General features: G+C 45.1%; 1 protein-coding gene across 8 annotated transcripts in view; it reads left to right on the top strand.

The window, feature by feature from the left end:
• The window catches only part of LOC135204068 (uncharacterized), a 103,196-nt gene that overhangs the window by 44,976 nt on the left and 36,192 nt on the right, over window positions 1-22,028 (top strand). For 7 of the 8 annotated variants that reach the window (XM_064234047.1, XM_064234046.1, XM_064234048.1 and 4 more), the window contains one exon: window positions 4,663-4,834. The exons of the other annotated variant lie outside the window; for it this stretch is intronic. In XM_064234047.1, coding sequence (XP_064090117.1) covers window positions 4,663-4,834 — 172 coding nt within the window. The remainder of the gene's footprint in view (window positions 1-4,662; window positions 4,835-22,028) is intronic. 8 annotated transcript variants of the gene reach the window in all.

Here is a 22,028-nt window from a genome sequence, read left to right as displayed (position 1 = left end):
CGATGAGTGTTAGTTGTATAGGCGACCGATAATGGCGTTCAGTCTGTTTGTTTGTTGGTGCTGCATGTTAACACGTCGTTGTTTAGTTCGTTGTATTTGCGCCTATTTTTCGTGTTATTTTGTCTATTTTATTATTAACCATGGGTCTCAAAGCTAAAGACAAAGCAGGTGATAAGAAAAAAACCCCAAGAAAATGATTTCGATGGAAGCAAAAACATGAAATTATAGCAAAGCATGAACGTGGCGTTCGTATCGTCGATTTGGCAAACGAGTATGGTCGAAATCCTTCTACAATCCACGATCATCAAGCAGAAGGAAGCTATAAAAACCCCGAGACCATTGTTGCCAAAGCGTCTCTCTCTCTCTCTCTCTCTCTCTCTCTCTCTCTCTCTCTCTCTCTCTCTCTCTCTCTCTCTCTCTCTCTCTCTCTCTCTCTCTCTCTCTCTCTGATCAAATTACGTACTGGATAATGTCTCTCTTTGGATACTTCGATTTTGCCAAATATTGAGGGCTACAAGAACAGTTGATTACTATTTACGTATCATATAGACTAATTAAAGTAAACGTATCTTTAAATAGGCTTATAATTATTAGTATCAACAAAAAACATTTACTGGCATGAGTCAGAGGCCTGTTTAACGAAACGAACACTTCTCTGTCCTTAACTCGGAGCGTCGGAAGAGGCCTCCTCTCTCTCTCTCTCTCTCTCTAGTCTCTCTATCTCTCTCTCTCTCTCTCTCTCTCTCTCTCTCTCCTCTCTCTCTCTGATCAAATTACTGGATAAATGTCTCTCTTTGGATACTTGGAATTTGCGTTGTAATCTAACCAGAAACTTCGTTTTGTTATTATTACTGGAAACAAGCAATGATTTTTCATTATTTGCGCTTTTGGACTGTTATATGTAAAACTAGTATGTATTCATTTCGCTCGGAAACTAGTTCCGCATATGAGGCGTCACTAAAAAACATAGAAAAATACAACATAAAAGTGTCGAAAATCATCATAATCTCAAAATTTTTGTTGTAATCTAACCAGAAACTTATTTTTATTAATATACTGTGCTAAACTATAAAGGATTTTTATCATAGTATGCGTTTTTTAAAAGCGTCGTTAACTCGGAGCGTCGGAAGCGTCAGCGTCGTAACCTCGGAACAAGCGTCGTAACCCAGGACGGATTTTTCCATTGAATATTTAAGAAAAAGCGTCGTAACCTCGGAACGTCGTAAGCCGGAACCGTCGTAACCCGGGGACCGCCTGTATGTATAAGGTATTCATGATATGATATATCACGAGAGGATTTTAAGTATTAGGACAGATAGGAAAGAACATGTCTGGGTCTATCTGAGGGTATTCTTCCAAGTGCCAACCAGGCAGAGTACAGACAGGCAGGTACAACACTACAAGAGAAGACATCACTACGATCGACGACACCGTCGCAGACGCACCAATGGACATGGTTGTCTCCTCCGTACATGAGAGGCCTAAGGCCACATGGGAGGTCTTCAGTTTCCCTCCATACATGAGAGGCCGAGAGCCACATGGGAGGTCTTCAGATTCCCTCCATACATGAGAGGCCGAGAGCCACATGGGAGGTCTTCAGTTTTTCCTCTACTCAGGTGAGGCACATAGCCAGCTGAGAGGAAACAGGTTTGTATCCCTCCCGCACTCAATGAGTTTTGACCTTAGGGTAGAGGTGCTGGGATTTTTTCCCTCCACATATGGGAGGCCTAGAAGGCCACACATGGGAGATTAGTTTGGACGAGTGACAAATGAACTTGAGACTGACCCGCATACTCAATTATTATTGACTGCACAACTGGTACAGTGGAGGGCCGGGTAGATTTGATTCCCCACCTCCAAATTAATGTTGTTAATCGGGCTTATTCCGGTGTTCAGGGGGTGTATTGCAACAGAAACAAATAGAAATTTTAAAAGTAATTTGCATTTTTCCTAACATACAAACCTGATGGTCTTTACATGAATGGCCCACCTCAGCCATCCCACTCATTACGCGCCTTGATTGAATGGCAATGAATGCAGACTGACACGTGGGCAGGAACTTCCCCTACCTGTCAGTATCAGACTAAATGGCTGTTCCAACTCAGGTTTTCAAGATGAATCCTATGTAAAGAACTTAAAGTTTGTATGTGAGGAAAAATACAAATTACTTTTGAAATTTGCTATATTGTAATCTACTTTTTATGGATTGATTGCTGTTCTAATAGTAGTATTTTATATGGTCAAATTTACTGTGGCTGCAACCATCTATCAGTTAACAGCAGGGGTTCCATTCCCAGCCTAGCTCTGATAACCGACAATTGTCAATAACCAGAATATCACAGTAATTATGGTATTAAATGGCATTTATGTTGCTGATAAACCGCTTACCAACGCCAATAAACTGCTTACTGGCGCTAAAAACTGCTTACCGACGCAGATAAACTGCTCACTGACTCCAGTGAACTGCCTACCAATGCCGACAAGTGTTTACTGGTGCCGAAAATCTCTTACTGGCACTGAAAATCTAGTTAACAATGTTGTAAAACTGAAATGCCGTTAACTGATGCCACCATTAAGTGGGGACTGCCTGTACTTGAAAAAAAAAATCACATTATACCCCAAAAATGGCAGAAAGGCCCAGTATGTGCAATACAGTATACACATGTGAGTATTTTGGAATAACAAACTTTTCAGGCCAGTTAGTAGTAGAACCCTTCAGGCCATCCTTTTTTTTAAAACCAAACCCTTTAGGTCAGCTGTTTTCTAATAACAAACCCTTTGGCCAGCCTTTTTCCAAGAAAAAACACTTCAAGACATCTTTATATAGGAAGAACCCTTCAGGCCAGCTGTTTTTAAGAACAAACCTCTGGGCCAGTTGTTGCTAAGGAATGCTTTGGGCTAGCTGTTTTCTAAGAATAAACACTTTGGCCCAGTACGTAACCTCATGAAAACAAACCTTTTATATAAGTAAGTTACCAAGTAATTACATAGCTAAAAGTTTCTAGAATCGGCAGCTAGAATTTTTAAATTTACGGGTTGTGCTATTTTCTAGTGGCTAGGCGACTATCCGCCCACTTTCAGGGAAAGAGGAATAACTATGAAAAATGGCTTCGATTTCTTCATGGCTTGGGTTCATGCAAGGGGAGGAGGGCAGGCTCTGATCATGAAATTACTTGGTAAGTATATATAAAACCTAATTCTATTATAAAAATGCCATTTTTATAAAAGTAACTTACCAAGTAATTACATAGCTGATTCCCACATTGATAGAAGATGGGATGCATGAACACATGTACTCCAACACATTATGAGAAGTAATGAATTGAGAATTCAAAATTCTAGCTGCCGAATCTAGAAACTTTCAACTGTAATTACTTGGTAAGTTTATGTATATGTATATAAAACCTAATTTTATTATAAAAATGTCAATTTTGAGCCAGCTGTTTCATAAAAACAAACATTTCAAGCCAGCTGTTTCTTAAGAGCAATCGTTTTGGCCATCTATTTTTATAAGGAAAAACCCCTCATGCCTGATATTTTTAATACAGGCCCTTTTGGACAAACTATTTTATATAAAACCCTTCATGACAGCTATCTGATAAGAATAAAACATTTCCACCCACCTATTTCTAAAGAAACAATCTTTTTGGGCAGCTATATATTAGTAAGAAAACCATTCAGGACAGGTGTCTGATAAGAAAAACCCTTCAGGACAGGTGTCTGATAAGAAAAACCCTTCAGGACAGGTGTCTGATAAGAACAAACCCTTCAGGCCAACTATTTCTAAAGAACAAACATTTTGGGCCATCTGTTGCATGAGAACAAGCCTTTCAGACAAACTACATATTTTTTTAAGGACAAGCATTTTGGGCCAGATATTTCACAAGATATTTCATCGAGAACAAACCTTGCAGACTCTCTAATTCATGACAAAAAACCTTTCAGGCCAGCTATTTTGTGAGAACAAACCTTTTGGGTCTTTTAATTCAAAAGACAAACATTTTGGGCTATTAAGATGAACAAACCAAGAGAAAACTCTTCGAGCCAGTTATTTGATAATAACAAAACCCTTGGTGCCTGCTATTTCATAGGAACAAACCCTTTTGGCCAGCAATTTAATGAACTTTTTGAACTGTCAATTTCATGAGAACCAACCTTTCAGGCCATCTTTTTCACAAGAAATGTATCTGGCCAAGTGTATTAAGAGGAAACCCTTTGGGCTCACTTTATTTCATAAGAACAAACCTTTTATTATAGTATGAGTATTTTTCATTTATATTTACAACTTTGCCTGTATGCTACTATTTTAATTTGTTTGATGTACAGAATTCAGATTCATGTATTAAGACCCATTATTGTTTAGATATCTCATGTTTTTAGTATATTTGTAAGCAGTGGTACACAGTAAAAAGAATAGTTATTTTCCGAATTCCAGGTATGAAATGTTTTAATTTCTAAATCAGTGTGTTGTTTTGCAAATCCATGCATGTCATTCCAGGAGGGTTAGCCTCAAATACTAAAACTAATAAGATCCTCTGTATTGGTAGATCTTTAGTGTTTTGTTATGTAGGTTGTAGCAGTTTTTTTTTTTTTTTATTCATTTATATATATATATTTTTTTTACAAAACCCTAGGATGTCTTACATTCTCCATATTTTCTAGAATTCAAGAAAGATTTCAACACCTCAATAGACAGTTTACAATACAAGAACTTGGTACTGATAACTTAGGGTCTGAAAGTGAAGAAGGTATGCAAGAGCACCACAGTCCAGTTTGGTCGAGACATATTCCTTTTTTACCTCCCATCACAGACAGTGCGGCTGTACCTGTAAAGGTAAGTATGGTACACTATTTTTCTTAGCCATGCCATACGTATATACTAATACGCAACTGTCTTCGATTTTCCTCATGTGTATATACTTCATACGCAACTGTACTTCGATTTTCCTCGTGTTGATAATAACTCAGTGCTGATCTTTGCTATACATCCATTTATATATTCTTTCCTATCTTGAAGACAAGGCACTTTTACTTGATGCTTCAGTAAGAAATGTTTGAAAAGGGATCATTATTTCCCTTTTAGAGGCCTAATGTTTATTTTGAAAATCATCTTTGAGGTGGGTTTTCACAAATTCTGTAACAGTGGAGCCCCCATTTGTTCCGGTACCCTCGGTCCTTTAACAATAGGAGTGGTGCTTAGCAGCAGCTGAACCAGTCATAAGCTTTGAACAAGGGAGTTCGGTAGTTAACTGCTTGTCCCACAGTTGGCGGTCAGCTCAACTGCAAGGAGAGGAGTCACTTTGCTTTCGGCTGCCAATGGAGACAGACTTGTTGTTCGCCTCTCTGCCCGCTATCGTCGTATGCTTTGTGTGCTTCACTGCGGGAAGATTTTCTTTTGGCTTTTCCTATTACTGTGTGATTGTGCAAAAGGATACGTAAGTACGTGTGTTTTTTGTGTTATTCATACAAGTGTTGACTTTGCTATGGAATCACGAGAGCCGGAGAGACCCCCGCGCCCCCCCATCAGCTGCAGATTGTGCCCTGGTGTGGAGGGCTGTAAGTGTGGGGCCTTTCGGTCCTCTGTTGAGGTTGATCCTCATGAGTTTTGTACTCGGTGTAGAGGGCGAGATTGCTCTCGCACCAAGACATGTGATGTATGTGTTTCTTGGTCGGAGGAGCAGTGGGAGTGCTATGGGGGGAGGAAGAAGCCGTGTAAGCCAGCCAGGGAGTTGTCAGAGGATTCTCCAGTTGCTTCCCTGGTCACGGACTCGTCTTACTCTTTTCTCCCTCCATCTCAGCTCCCTCGTATGGCTCCTTTCCCTTCGGGGGAGGTATCTCGTTCCTTCTCTTCGCTCAATCAGTCGAGCGTAGAGGGGGCGGCAAGGTACCCCGACCTTCAACTGTATTCAGGGTCTTCCGTTTGCTCGGGGTGGGATCTGTCGTCCCCACCCCCCCCCCCCCTCGGGCGAGTGGTAACCCCCCTTACTAACCCGACTCTGTTCCCTTCTTCAGGTTTGCTTGCCACGGGTGACGATCTCGGCTGGGCCTGGTATTCGCTGGGGCTCCAGGGGACACCGACGATTCAGGGGCTGCTGAGTCACCTGGCGAGGGGGTCTACGCCGGTCACCCACGGCTCAACCACCACCACTACAACGACGGTATCCACGCCTGGCTACGCTGCGCCGCCGCACCTGGTGTACACACAGCACATAGCCACGGTGACCCCGACAGCCGCTGTGCAGATGCCGCTGACGGAGGTGAGGATGCCTGCTGTAACACCGCCACCTGGTTTTGTCGCTCTCGCCTCAGCCCCTGACTTACGGTGTCCTAAGAGCTCTCCGCTGGACCTGCCACCTGTGCATAGGATGCCGCTGGTTCCTGCCCCGCCTCCTGTTCCTGTCCACAATGCCGCTCCAGTACCAGTACCAGTTCCTGCCGCCGTCGTTCCTCCTCGTGGTGTTTCTGCTCCCACCCCAGGTCCTTCCAGACAGGTGTAGTCGGGCCCTGTTGCCTCGGCTCCGTCCTGGATGGAAGACCTGACAGTGGTCCTGAAGAAGCTGACGAAGAAGAAGAAGAGGAGGAAGGTGTCGTCGTCGTCTTCATCGTCTTCTTCGTCGTTGTCTGCCGCCACTTCCCCTTCGACTTCTAAGGCCCACAGCCTAAGAAGAAGAAGGTCGCCTCCTCCCCCCCTAAGAAGGCTCGCTCTGAGACTTCTAAGGGTCCTTCCCACTCCGGTGGGAAGGTTGGGCCTTCCACTGGTCCTCCTGTTCCTTCAGGAACGGGGCCTGTCTCTCCTTCCGCAAGGAAAAAGAAGACGGGGACCGGAGGAGCACCGGCTAACACCTGTACCTCCTCGCCTGGCGCCAGAGGCTCTGCCTCGGCGACAGGTACCTTCTCGGCCTCTTGTTCGCGAGAGGTACCGAGTGTACGGTCACCCACCGGTGACCGTACAGCCAAGACCCAGGCAACCGAGTCTGCTCGGCGCCAGTATCCAGGCATGGAGTGGAAGACTGGTGGGAGTCATCCAGGTGACTCCCGCCAGGCCAGTGATCGCTCTCGCAGCAAGCCGCAGGTACCCAGGGTTGACGCGACGATACCCTCCTTGAAGGACTTTACTGATGATGATGCGGATGAGATGCTGCTTTGTCCTGTGAAGGCGCTACGGCGCTATCTGAAGAGAACTCGACACCTCAGGCCTAAGTGTCAACGCCTCTTTGTTAGCGTTGGGGTTACCAAGAAAGAAGTTTCCAAGAACACACTTTCGTTCTGGCTACGTGAGGTGATCAGGAGGGCGTACGACGCGGATGGTAGTGATGACACCCGTACCCTTCGTCCGAGAGCCCACGAAGTCAGAGGTATTGGTCCAACCCTTGCGTTCCGCAAGAACTTCTCCCTGGCGCAGGTTCTGAAGGCAGGGCTACCTTCGGGATATTACCCACAGGTCCTTGGACACTTTTTCCTTGGGACCCGTGGTGGCTGCTCAACAAGTTGTGTAGTCTACCCAGCACCCGAGCGGACAGAACAGCATCGCATCCTTGTGTGACTGCATGAATGGGCGAGTGAGTGTGACTGGCTTCTCTTCCTCCTTCGTTCTTCCTCTTCTACCTGTGGGCAGAGGGCCGCGGTCGTCACTACGCTGAACAGGAGGCCGATGCAGGTAAGCTACACAACAGAGCTCCATCCTATCCCTTTCATTAGGGATAGGAGTTTTTATCCACCACTCCCCAACAATGAGGGTAGTGGAAGCTAACAAGAGACAAACCCATGACTTCATCTTGGCTCTTGAAATAGGAACTAGTTCTTGCATTTGTTGCTATTTAAAGAGGTACGCTTGCTTCCCTCTTATAAATTTGGTCCAGAAGTCTGACCACTGATTCTGCGGTGCACACCCCGATCAGCTGGGCAGAGGCTAGGATCCCTCCCTTTGCTCTTACGACCAGGGAGGGAACCAAGGTAGGAGGAACACCAGTCTGTTCATAAGACTCAGATTCCACCCACCAATAAGTGATTCTTCCTATTGTTAAAGGACCGAGGGTTTGTATACGTACCGGAACAAATAACAATTTGTCGAAAATTGTATTTTTCCTAATTACGTATACAAACCTGAGGTCCTTTACATATAGTCCCACCTCATGCCACCCCTCACTCTGCGTTCTCCTGGGGCTAAAGCAAAGTGACTCCTCTCCTTGCAGTCGAGCTGACCGCCAACTGCGGGACAAGCAGTTAACTACCGAACTCCCTTGTTCGAAGCTTTCAACCGTTTCAGCTGCCGCTAAGTACCATTCTTATTGTTAAAGGACCTCAGGTTTGTATAGTTAGGAAAAATTCAATTTTCGACATTGTTATATTTGTGAATACTGAGAACCCTTATAAAAATGCTAAGAACTGCCTATTTTGTTAGCTCAAACCCAACAAAAACCAACTGAAAATGCTTACTTGTACCGGCAGGCCCCAGTTATCAGCAGACTCGGTTAATGGCGTTACAGTTTTATGGCTCTTGTCTAGTGCCATAAAATCTGCAATTTATGGCACTATAATGGGCTGTTTAATGTATGACACTTACCTGGCAGGTATATATATAGCTATATTCTCTGTTCCACCTGCCAGAAATGTCAAAACTCGCGGCAAACGCTAGTAACCTATTAGTAGTTCAGGCAACCACCACCCCGTTACCGTGGCGCTAGCGCTAGGAACCGTTCCCAATTGGGCCAGATTTTCTCTGCCAGCCGAACCGGCAACATTGTTGGTGGTTCCCTGCTAGGATTTTCATTCTCGTTGCTGACTTTTCATGGATCTTTGGTATTGTACTCGGAAACGTTAGCTTGGCATTCGCTTTGGATTGTTCTTTAAAGATGTCTGATACTGGAAGTATGTTTAGAGTTTGTGTAAAAGAGGGGTGTAAGGTAAGGTTGCCGAAAGCTTCGGTCGACCCTCATACCATTTGTAAGAAGTGTAGAGAGAATGTGTGTACTTGGGAGAATAGGTGCTTTGAATGTGAGAATTTATCAGAGAAGGAATGGAAGATATTTATGAAATATGTTGAAAGGCTTGAGAAAGATCGTGTAAGGAGATCTGTTTCTCGTAGTGAGAAGTCGAATACTTCTAGTAAAAGGAGTGAATGTATTTCCTCTCCAGCTCCTTCTAACGTAGAATTGGTAGTTCCTTCTCCCCAGGTATCTCCTGCGCCCGCTGCTGTATAGGAGGAGGCGAACGATACACAAATTGTGAAGGTGTTCGCTGCCCTTGCGTCCATGGGCGACCAGATACAGCGACTTACGGATAAAGTTAGTGCTTTTGATGTCAGTGAAAGTGTAGTGGAGGGGGCGTCTGATCGTCTCTCTCGTGCTCCTAGACCTAGACCTCTGTCAAGCTCCCAGACCCAAGGGAGAAGGCATGTCGACAGTCGAAGGGAGGCGAGAGAGGTTTTGTCGCGGTCAGGCGTCCCTTCGAACAGTCCTGTTGCAAGTTCCCAGGCTGTTTGCAGTTCGCCGCAGAAAAGGCGTAACTGGGAAGTGTGCGTCCTCGGATGGTTCGACTTCCGAGCGAGAACGTCGGTATGCAGTTGTGTCTCGCCCCCTCAAGAGGACTTTCAGGACATCAACCGCTCTCGAGAGACATGCTCAAGATCGTGAGGCTTGGAGTAGTCCTGAGGTGTTGTCCTCCTCGGAAGACGGGGACGCAGTTCCGATCAAGAGGAAGAGGATTTTTCGTGCTAAAGAGGACTTAGTACGGCCTTCTCGTCCTTGGATTTCGATGAGAGACTCTCCTCCATCTTCTTGTTTATCTTCCCCTCGTCTATCTCCGTCGGGTAGAGTACAAGATCGCTCTCCGTTGCGTCGCAGTCCCGCTCGTAATCCTCCTCCTTCGTCCTCTGCCATTCAGGAAGATAGTACGAAGGGTTTCTTAAGGGAAATGCAGTCCAAGCTGGCAGTTCTTGTGAAGTCTTGGGATGCGCCTGTGCAGGCATCTTCGAGGCGGAAGGACGATTTCCTTCCCGTTAAGTCTTCTAAGAGGGAAGACAAGGACGCGTTCGCCGAGGACGCAGGACGCACTGGCGCTACGAGGACAGGCGATCGCTTGGTTATTCAGGACGCAGAACGCAGGAAGAAGAAAATGGTTTCGGAAGAAGCAGGACGCAAACGTCAGGACTCGGGATCAATTGTGGACGCAAGACGCAGGCGACAGGAAGCAGATGTGTCTACGATGGACGCAGGACGCAGGCGGCAGGACATCGAGAGGCGGCAGGACGCCAATTCTTCGTTAGCCGCAGGACGCAGGCGGCAGGACGTTATTCCGTCAGCGAAGCGTCAACACGACAGTGATTTGCAAGACATTTCTTCAGCAGAAGAGGAATTGGAATTAGTTGAGGAAAAGAATACGGAACCTTCTTCAGATTACAAGGTTCTGACTTCACGTCTTCTTTCTATTTTTGAAGGGGAATTCAAACCGACAGCTCCTTTATCGCCCTTATCGCAGTTTTCCAAGACTAGGACTCCAAAGAAGTCCTCTTTCCTTAAGATGACTCTGTCAATTTCGGCGAAGAAGGCCCTTCAACGTGTGAATGACTGGATGAAGGATAAGAAAGAAGCGGGAAAATACTCTTTTGCTTTTCCACCAGCTAAGTTAGCATCGAAGTCAGGAGTATGGTACGCTACTGGAGAAAGTCTAGGCCTGGGAGTACCTGCCTCCTCCCAGGGGGACTTCTCCAGTATAGTAGACAGCTCACGCAGACAAGCGTTACAGTCTGCTAAGGTCTGGTGGACTTCGTCCGAGTTTGACCCTCTTTTTAAAGGGATTTTTAGGACTTTCGAAGTCTTCAATTTCCTAGATTGGTCTTTGGGAGCACTGGCGAACTCCCTAGAAGAAGAGGATTCGCAGGATATAGAAACAGCTAAGAGCATTATGTCCTGCATGGACAAGGCTCTGAGAGACGGAACGAATGAACTGGCTTCTTTGTTCACAGCAGGAGTACTAAAGAAGAGATCGCTGTTGTGTTCTTTCGCTTCAAAAGGAGTTTCTAACTCTCAGAAATTGGAGTTGCTGTTCTCTCCCCTTTTGAAACAGCTGTTTCCTTCAGAGGTGATTAGGGATATAGCTCTCTCCCTTTCTCAGAAGGCCACTCAAGATCTTCTCTCGTCTTCAGTTAAGAAGTTCTTACCATCCAAGTTGGTAAGAAAACTCCATCCAATTGGTTAAGAAAACTCCAAAGGAAACTAGGCCTTCGCAACAGCCCTTTCGAGGCAGAACATTCGCTCGACCCGCCTTTAGGGGTAAGAGAGTACCCACTAAAAGAGGAGCCAAGACCACCTCTAAAGAATGAGAACTCAGTCCTCCAGACGACAGTGGGAGCCAGACTTCAAGGTTTTTGGGAAGTTTGGCAGAACATGAAAGGCAGATCCCTGAGCTGTCAACGTAGCTCGGGAAGGGTACAAGATTCCTTTCTTGAAGAGACCTCCTCTCGCAACATCTCCGAGAGCCCTCGGGGCAAATTACAACGATTTAGTGAAGAAAGCGGCTCTGTGGGAGCAAGTAGCTTCCATGCGAGAGAAAGGAGCCATAGAGCCTGTTCTGGATCACGAATCTCCGGGATTTTACAACCGGTTGTTCCTGGTTGCAAAGTCCTCGGGAGGTTGGAGGCCAGTTCTGGATGTAAGTCAACTGAATCTTTTCGTAGAAAAGACCAAGTTCACTATGGAGACGAACGATTCAGTACTGGCAGCGGTACGTCCAGGGGACTGGATGGTGACCCTGGACTTACAAGACGCATACTTTCATATTCCGATTCATCCAGGAAGCAGGAAGTATTTAAGGTTTGTGATTCAGGACAGGGTCTTTCAGTTCAAGGCCCTGTGCTTCGGCCTTTGCACAGCCCCCCAAGTGTTCACGAGGATGATGTCCAATGTGGCAAGATGGTTGCATTTAAGAGGGATCAGAGTGTCTTTTTATCTGGACGACTGGTTGATAAGATCCCAATCAAGAAGTCAATGTCTGGAGGACTTGAATCAAACATTGAACTTAGCAAAAGACCTAGGTCTGGTGGTAAACATGAGGAAGTCTCAATTGAATCCCCAACAACAGATAGTTTATTTGGGGATTCAGATATCGTCAGTGACTTTTCGGGCTTTTCCGTCCCCCGAAAGGCAAGCCCAATGCATTCAGAAGGTGCAGGTTATTTTTTCTAAAGAAGACCGATGCTCAGCAAGAGAGTGGAGGAGTCTACTGGGCACACTTTCTTCGCTAGAGAGGTTCATTTCTTTAGGAAGACTGCAAATGAGACCTCTACGTTTTTCCTGAAGGATTCATGGCCAAGAAAATTGCAACCGGATTCCTTCCAGTTTCTAATTCCTGCCGAAGTGAAGGAGGAATTAAAGTGGTGGCTAACTCCAGGCAGGTTAGCAAGAGGGATGTCGCTTCAGCAGAAGAGCCCAGACCTCGTCTTGTATTCCGACGCGTCGGACGCGGGTTGGGGAGCGACATTAGGCCCTCAAGAGGTGTCGGGACTTTGGAGCAAGGAAGAAACAAGTTGGCACATAAACAGGAAGGAACTGATGGCAATTTTTCTTGGCCTTGAAGCACTTCAGAGAGTTGATTCGAGACAAGACAGTGCAGATCAACTCGGACAACACCACGGCTCTGGCATACATCCGCAAACAAGGAGGGACTCATTCTTTTCCCCTTTACAAGCTGGCAAAGGAAGTTCTGCTTTGGGCGGAAGAAGAAAGTGTCGTGCTGCTCACCAGGTTTATACAAGGAGAGAAAAATGTGAGTGCGGACCTGTTGAGCAGAAGAGAGCAACTTCTCTCGACGGAGTGGACGTTGCACATGGAGGTTTGCCAGAGCCTGTGGAAGTTGTGGGGCCGTCCGGTAGTAGATCTGTTTGCGACAGCCAGAACAAAAAGGTTACCAACCTATTGCTCTCCGGTTCCAGACCAGGAAGCAGTGGCGGTCGACGCATTCCTGATGGATTGACAACTTTAGATGTGTACGCTTTTCTACGTTCAAGGTACTGGGGAAAGTGATGAAGAAGTTCAGGGAGAGCCAAGGAACGAGGATGACCTTAATAGCCCCGTTTTGGCCGGCCCAAAGTTGGTTCACAGAGGTACTGGAATGGACAATAGATACGCCAAGGACTCTTCCTCTAAGAGTAGATTTACTCAGACAACCCCACTTCGACAGGTTTTCACAAGAATACCCTCGCTCTGGGTCTGACTGCGTTCAGACTATCGAAAGTCTTGTCAGAGCGAGGGGATATTCTAGAGAGGTGGCCAGTGCAGTGGCTAGAGCCAGAAGAACCTCCACAATCACAGTATATCAGTCGAAGTGGGAGAATTTCCGGAAGTGGTGTAAGAACAGGAAAGTGTCTTCATCCAGTACCTCTGTGACCCAAATCGCAGATTTCCTTCTATACTTGAGGAAGGAATTGGGTTTGTCAGTTTCGACAATCAAAGGTTATAAAATGTATGCTAACCTCAGTGTTTAGACACAGAGATCTAGACATCTCGAATAACTTAGAACCTTAGAGATCTGATTAGGTCATTTGGTACAAAGAAACAACCACAATGCAGGCCACCTGCTTGGAACCTCGATGTGGTCTTGAAGTATTTAACTTCTAGCAAATTTGAGCCTTTAAAGAAATCCTCTCTGAGAGATGTTGCTAAGAAAACTATCTTTTTAGTAGCTTTGGCAACCGCTAAAAGAGCTAGTGAGCTTCAGGCCATATCGAAGAAGGTGGGATGGAGACATGGCAACGCAGTGTTCATTCCAAGAAGGTTTCTTGGCCAAGAATGAGAATCCAGCTAATCCTTGGCCAAGATCCTTTGAAGTTTTGGGTCTGTCCGAGTTAGTGGGTCACGAGCAAGAAAGAGTTCTCTGCCCAGTGAGAGCATTGCGTTTTTATATGGAAAGAACAAGAGATATCAGAGGGAATTCTGATGCTCTGTGGTGTTCAGTTAAAGACCCCAGTAGACCCATGACGAAGAACGCTCTAGCCTTCTTCATGAGAGAGTTGATTAGAGAAGCTCATATGGTGTGTCAAGAGCAGAGCTTTGGTATTTTGAAAGTGAAGGCCCATGAAGTCAGGGCAGTTGCGACTCATTAGCTTTTAAAAGAATTTGAAGCCCTCAAGGAAATTATTGAATCCACATATTGGAGAACTAATTCAATATTTGCGTCTCATTATCTTAGGGATGTTCAGACAACCTTTGATAATTGTCAGACGCTAGGTCCATACGTGTCCTCTGGTACAGTATTGGGTAAAGGAGTTACTACCCCATAACCTTCTTTTAAGCTAGTTGATTTTATTAGGTGATGGTGTTTGTGTTTTTGGTCGTCTGAGAAAAGTGTTCGGTACTTTTATCAGTCTTGTTAGTATTATCGGGTGATGGTGTGTGTGTAGTTCAGGTAAATGATCTATGACTAGCTTGAATGCCGTGGCATAAGAGGGTTGTACGGTTCTGTCAACACATTGGTCACGTCCAGTTGTCAGTTCCAGTCTTAGCTTCTTCAACATACAGGACACTTCCTTGTTGAGAGCTCCTAAGGTTTAAGCAGGCTTAGAGGCAGGACCTATGAAGTCAGCTACCTTAGCAGGTAAGGAACCTAGAGTTTTAATAATATTTTTATACTCTAATAATGTTGCTGTCTTTGACCCACCTCCAAATGTGTCAATCAGCTATATATATACCTGCCAGGTAAGTGTCATACATTAAAATGAAGTTTTGTTCATGAAACTTACCTGACAGATATATATATAGCTGTATTCTCCGAAGTCCGACAGAATTTCAAAATTCGCGGCACACGCAGTGGGCGGCCAGGTGGTAGTACCCATTCCCGCCGCTGGGAGGCGGATATCAGGAACTATTCCCATTTTCTATTCATATTTTTTCTGTCGCCGGTCGGTAAACAACTGTTTACAGACCTCCGCCTAGGATTTTGAAACTTCATTAGCCGCTTAAGTATCCTAATTATTCTTTCGATTATTGACTTGGATTTGTGGCTAGGCATACGCTATCGTAAATTTTTTCATTGCATTTGATGTCTGAAGCTAGTTAGCCTAGTTTCAGACTTTGTTGTCTGCATGGGGTAAGGTGAGGCTACCGGAACTTTCGGTAGACACTCGCTTAGTATATATGACGTTTACATGTTTTCTTTGCATAAGTTCAATGTAATTAGTGTAATGTGTGACTGATTACGGAAGAAGTAGGATTCATGTACGCATTTTAGAGCGTGTTAGAATCAGGAGTTTTCCTCCACAGTAAACAGAAGTTAGAAATAATGAACCTTCTAACCACCTGTAGATTTTATTTTGCCTAACCCTGTGGTATGGCTTACGGGCCTAGAAGAAGTGTCTGCTAGAGGATTACTTCAAGTAATCTTAGACTAAAGTGCTCGCTCTCCAATCAGTGTTGTGAAGTGTAGTGCCCCTTGTGTTGTGGAGGGGGCGTCAGATCGGCCCCATAATGCCTCTAGGCCTGGACCTCTGTCGGACTCCCAGGACTCAGGGAGAGGGCATGTCGAAAGCCGCAAGAGGGTTACGGGGGCTCCCACCGATCTGGCGTCCCTTCGGCAGGACCTGTTGACGATTCCAGGCTGCTAAACAAGATCGTGCACGTGCACGAATCTTGAAGGATTGCTTCTCGTCCTCCGAGGCGTCCTCCCCGCGCAAGGGTTGGAGCTCTCGGAAGGACTCGCGCCCTCTAAGAAGCTTTAGAGAAGAGGACGCTTCACGTCCTCTCTCTCGTCAGGAGGGAACGTCAGATCGGCCCCATAACGCCTCTAGGCCTAGACCTCTGTCGGACTCCCAGGAAACCAGGGAGAGGGCATGTCAAAAGCCGAAGGAGGGTTACGGGTTTTTCATGCTGATCTGGCTTCCTTTCGGCAGGTACCGTTGTCGCTTCCCAGGCTGCCGAAGATCGAGCACGTGCACGAATCTTGAAGGATTGCTTCTCGTCCTCCGAGGCGTCCTCCCCACACAGGGGTTGAGCTCTCGGAAGGACTCGCGCCTCCTTAAGAAGCTCTCGTCACGAGAGGAATGAAAAAGAGTCCTGTGCCCTGTCAGGGCTCTCAAATTTTATTTACTTAAACGAAGGAAGTAAGAGGTCCTTCGGGTAATTTGTGGTGCTCAGGAAGAGACCACATTTACCCACCCTTTTTCGAAGAATGCACTGGCTCTTTTCCTAAGGGACATATTAAGGAGGCTCATTCATCTTGCCAGAAGAGTGATATGAGCCTCCTGCAAGTGAACGCTCATTTATACATTATTAAGGAGGCTCATTCATCTTGCCAGAAGAGTGATTTGAGCCTCCTGCGAGTGGAACGCTCATGAAGTTAGAGCTGTTTCAACCTCGCTAGCATTCCAAAAGAATATGGTAATCAAGGACATTCTTGATTCCACCTTTTTGGAGGAGCAACTCAGTATTCGTCTCCTCTCCTCATGGCGCTCCGTATACGTTATGTAACGTTTCGCTTTACTTCGAAAGAGCATAAGTTTGACGTCCGGCAAGCTGCTTTGCACAGTCAAACAACTTATGTCTCTGGTTCGGCATAAGAAGGGCAATTTAGACGTGAGGAAGCTTTTGGGAGGTGCTCGACGTCCTATAAGTAGAGACATTCTCCAGTACGCTCGGCAAGCACTTGCGAGGGTGTCTTTCGGACGCTCGGCGTTCCTGTGCTGAGGGCGTTTCTGGAGATGTTCTTTTGCATTACTAAGACGCAAGTTGCCGCACAGGCGGCCACTGTCTTTGTAAGAAGGTATGAAGGTCTTTAAGGCCCGTCTTGAAGACGAAAGCCGTACGTCTTCCTTTAGTGTTCACACACTTCAGGAGCAGCGTGCGGCTCTCCATGGAGACTTGCATGAGGACGTCCCTTGAAAATATTCAACGTCATCCGCAAAACGCTTGGTTTCGTCATAACATTGAGATGTTGGCAAGGTCGCTCGCCAGGACGCCTCTTGGCGGGCCTTGCATGCTTCAGCGCTTATGAGGACGCTTTTGTGGACATTCGCCAGGACGCTTCGGTGGTGGAAGCTCGACAGGACGCTTTGCGAGAGAAAAGACTTGTAGACAGCGTCTTATTTGCTGTTCAGGACGTTTCTTAGGACGCTTGACGCTTTCTAAACGCTCGTCAAGAGGAGGTTTTTTCAAGACTCTCCACAGGACATTCCTTTACAGAAATTTTTAAAGAAGGATTCGGAGTTAGCGGAGAGACATACCCGAATTTTTTCTTCGATCCCTCTTGCCTCTTCATCGATTTCTCTGAGATCGGGAAGATTATATACTCGGATTCCTGGGTGACTTTCGGTCATGTTAAAGGGTTTTCCCCTATTAGCAAAACTGCCATTGTTTTGTCAAGTAAGGACGTTTTCCCCATTGTCAAGATACTAAACGTTTTGTCATTTTAGTGGGGGACCCCTCATAAATGGGGTAGTTCTCTTTGACATAGATAAACTCATTAACAAATTTCGGAAGAGCTCTCATTCATTTTCAGAGGCTCATCCGGGGAGTAAGAAAAAGACTTGTAGACTAGATCCAGGAAGTCTTATGTCCAATATCATAAGAACATTGAACGGTCCTTTTCGATCCTCGGTTCTCTCTTGATGATCTCTATTCGAATATTACTCCCTTTTCTTGGCAAGAGTCTTAGCAAAGAATCAAGGAGTTCTTTTAAAAAGTCTCATTCATTAGAACGTGGACAGTCGTTTTCCTTTCTTTCTCTCTTCCTCGTCGAGGAAAGATGTAGTAGAGAATTCGATGTTCAAATTACTACAATACTTACGTAGTTTATCTTTGCGTCATTTTGCTAACGCATGGGTCAAGTCATATACGCATATCGTATTTACCTCTGCGGATAGAAGCCGAAAGAACTGTTTGTTCTAATGTATTTAATTGTCACTCTTCAACCTTCCAAGAGTTTTCGGAGTAAGAACAACTCTTCAGGTATTGTTACGACAACACCAACTCAGCTTCTGTATTTAGCGAATTTTGTTTCGTTTTTAAATATGCTGCTTGAGAGTTCCTTTTGCTCGATAATTTCATACCTATCCCTTCGTAAAAGGAGTAGCTGGCAACTCAGGCAGATAGTGCGAGACGATGACAAGGCTGCTGTTACTGTGATCTACGCAGTCCTGCTAGCTCGGTGACATGCGAGGTTGGTTACGTTCTCTCTCCCTTGCGGGAATGGCTGAATAAGCCGTCTCTCTGCCCTACAATCATGGATTTTAGCCTCGGGTTGAGGAAATTTCTAGTATTCTTGAATGAACACGCCTTCCGTTTACTTAGATAATTTCAACAAGATATCTCTTATACTTGTTCGGTGCGGGTTTACCGCACGGTAACAGAATTCTGTACGAATCTACCGCGGCATAGCACTATAATAATGCTCTCCTGCTTATGCAAAGCGCAGCCTTATTTAGGGAAGGAAGCAGGCTGAGTGAGGGAATGGATGAGTTTGCTGGGGACCATTTCCTCGCTGAGAAGCTTGTTTTCCCTGAATAAACAGCAATTCAGACCTCTACATTTTTGTGGCCTCACGAAGAAATTGGAATAACATCAAAGATCTAGTAATAATTCTAATTTTCTTCTCAACGGCTTGAGGATCACCTCGGGTGATAGCGAGAGGGTGCCAGACATCCGAACAGAGGAACAGATGTTCTGGCACATTGTCTGAAAGAATTGGAAGCCAAACTGGTCGGCTCTCCAGTTCCTCGAAGGGTGAGTTTGGATCGAGTGGCCCAAATCATCTCGGATAATTTCTCAGCTCTCTCATAGCTCAAGAAGAGAGAGTTGGTTATGGGCTTGGGCACGGAACGTAACGATCCTCAAGAGGTTCGTTAAACTAGTGCACGTCCGTGCGCGTCTTCTCGATCGAAGGCAACAACTACTGACGTCTGAGTAATCCTCACTTAGAAGTATGTGGTCGAAAGTTGAGGAGAGACTGAGGGCGTCCTTTCGTTAAGTTTTTCGTAATATTGAAGACAAAGGAGCTTCCTCTTAAGTTGTTCCCTTATTCATGATCCTAGAGGATTAGCTTTAGTCTCCACATGTTTGGCCTCTAAGAGGTTGGATTTCACAGAGGTCAGGTAATTCAGAGAATTGTCCAAAGACCCTTCCCGAGAGAATCGTGTAATCTAACATCGTCACTTAGTGAAGTATCTAATATCTCTCCTCTCTGAGTCTGAAGGCGTTCAGACTATCGAGAAGCGATAAGATCTTCAAGATTAATGGCAGTCTCTTGGCCAAGGCAAAAGCAGTGGCTGGGCCTTATTTTCAGTGTTCAATCGGAGGGGGCCGTTTCTGGAGATAGTGAAGGGAAATGACTGTTCCTCCACCTCGACCTCTGTGAATTTCTTTATGGTTCTATCTTTCTGTATGAAGTATGAGATAAGCTAGAAGTCCTAACTATTGTAGAATATGCAAATATGTTGACGGCCTCTAGGCTCAGAGATTCGGTTCTGTCAAACAACAAAGCTTCACGATCTTTGAGGTCTGGGGAGATCTTGAAATTCTCTGGATCGCAGGTTCTGGCATGGGACTTAGACGTAGTCTGAGTTTCTGATGCCAAAAGCATTTCGAACCTATCCTTTCTGCGAACTTAATACACATGACCAGAAAGGCTAACATTCTAACCGCTCTAGCCACGGCAAAGAGGGTTAGTGAGGTTTTAGCCATCATCAGAGGTTTTAGCTTTTAAAGGACATAATGCGGTCTGTCCTCTAAGCCTTCCGTTCTTGAGAAAACGAAAACCTGTCTAACCCTTGACCCGAAGGCTTGGAGACCAAGGGTATGGCACAAATTATTGGCAAGGGCATTAGAGAGTCCTGTGCCCTGTCGGGTCTCTCAAGTTTTATCTTGATAAAACTATAGAAAGTCGAGGTCAACGGACAATCTGCGGTGTTCCGTAAAAGATCAGACTGGTTCATGTCCAAGAACACCCTGGCATTATAGTCAAGGAGTTCTTTTAAGAAGTCTCATTCATTATGTTTGCATAAAGATTTGAGATTTTTTTCTTAATATGGAATGCTCAAGAGGTGAGGGCGCGGCTCGGAAGCATTTCAACAGAGCATGACGCTCAGTAACATCCTGAGTGCCACGCTTTAGCGAAGCAACTCTGGGTTCGCTTCACACTCCCGACAATCTGCGGTGTTCCGTAAAAAGACCAGACTGGTTCATGTCCAAGAACACCCTGGCATTATAGCCAAGGAGTTCTTTTAAGAGGTCTCATTCATTATGTTTGCATAAAGATTTGATTTTTTTATTTTTTCTTAATATGAATGCTCAAGAGGTGAGGGCGGCGGCCTCGGAAGCATTTCAACAGAGCATGACACTCAGTAACATCCTGAGTGCCATGCTTTAGCGAAGCAACTCTGTGTTCGCTTCACACTCCGACGGGATGTGAAGACGACATTTCAGATCCGTAAGTCGCTAGGACCATAACATATCCGTAGATATATTATTGGGGGCAGGAAGCAACACGAATCCTATCCGATAGAAAAGGGATAGGTGTGCTTTTAACTTTGAAGGGTTGGTCGCTTGAGGCGCGTTCCTTTTCTTTAGCCTAGAAGTTATGGAACTAACTTTGATAGGTTAGGTCAGGTGGTGGTTTTAGCTTCGGTGCCCTCAGAAGTATGGTCATATGGTCTAGTCACATTGTGGTCATGCCCCCGTTGACAGATTCATCTAGAGCGCACCAGCATTACCAGGTCTCTACCTCGCTGGCAACTCTAGTAACGCAGAAGCAGACTTTGGGTGACAGTAATCACGAAGTCGCTATGCTAACAGGTGAGGAACCAAGATGTATATCGTCTACTTAATTTAGTTTCCCAAAAATCCTATTCTGTCTCTTCCCACCATCCGAAGGTGGGATTCAGCTATATATATATCTGTCAGGTAAGTTTCATGAACAAAATGTTATTGTTATAATACAATTAAGTTTGTTCATACTTACCTGGCAAATATATATAATTAAAGTGCCCACCCACCTCCCCTCAGGAGACAGTGGCACTGATAAAATATGAATAGAAAATGGGAATAGTTCCTGATATCCGCCTCCCAGCGGCGGGAATGGGTACTACCACCTGGCCGCCCACTGCGTGTGCCGCGAATTTTGAAATTCTGTCGGACTTCGGAGAATACAGCTATATATATATCTGCCAGGTAAGTATGAACAAACTTAATTGTATTATAACAATAACATTTTTATGTTAAAACAAAGTTTAATGTATACTTACCTGGCAGGTATATATAATTTAATTCCCACCCTCCTCCCCTCAGGAGACAGGGTTCAGAGAAAATCTGGCCCAATTGGGAACGGTTCCTAGCGCTAGCGCCACGGTAACGGGGTGGTGGTTGCCTGAACTACTAATAGGTTACTAGCGTTTGCCGCGAGTTTTGAAATTTCTGCCAGGTGGAACAGAGAATATAGCTATATATATACCTGCCAGGTAAGTATACATTAAACTTTGTTTTAACATAAAAACTTCATATTTTTGGTTATCGGTGCCATAAGGTGCCAATAATACAGTTATGGCACCATAGCATTATTACAGAGGCACCATAAGCACCATAAATCACCAAGTTTCTGTTAATGGATGTTTTCGCTTATCAGCACCCCGCTGAGAATGGTACCCTGCCAATAACTGGGTACAGCCTGTACTTGGTTTTTTTAATAGTTTTATCACAAAAAGTGCATTTAATCATGAAGTTGATATGAAAATACAGTAATTTGTGGATATTTCTCATAGAAAAAATACCACAAATATGTGAATTTCCTGCGAATAAGGAGTAGATATGGTCTGTAGAGAAATCCGAAAATACCACGAATATGTGAATTTCCTGCAAATAATAAGTAGATATGGTCTGTAGAGAAATCCACGAATACGTGAGTCTGCGAATCTCAAGAACGCGAATAAGGGGGTCCTCTGTAATGGCAAATAAAATTATCTTTTAGAGAGAGGGACGATTTACAGTGGGTACATAAGGCCTGTATGTAGTACGTACTGTATCAGCAGAAACATGGACACTAACAAGGAAATT

The sequence above is a fragment of the Macrobrachium nipponense genome, chromosome 44 (genome assembly GCF_015104395.2).
Source record: "Macrobrachium nipponense isolate FS-2020 chromosome 44, ASM1510439v2, whole genome shotgun sequence".
NCBI classification, from domain to species: Eukaryota; Metazoa; Arthropoda; class Malacostraca; order Decapoda; family Palaemonidae; genus Macrobrachium; species Macrobrachium nipponense.
The sequence above is the reverse complement of the archived record's forward strand: the minus strand, read 5'-3'. Positions and strand labels throughout refer to the sequence as shown.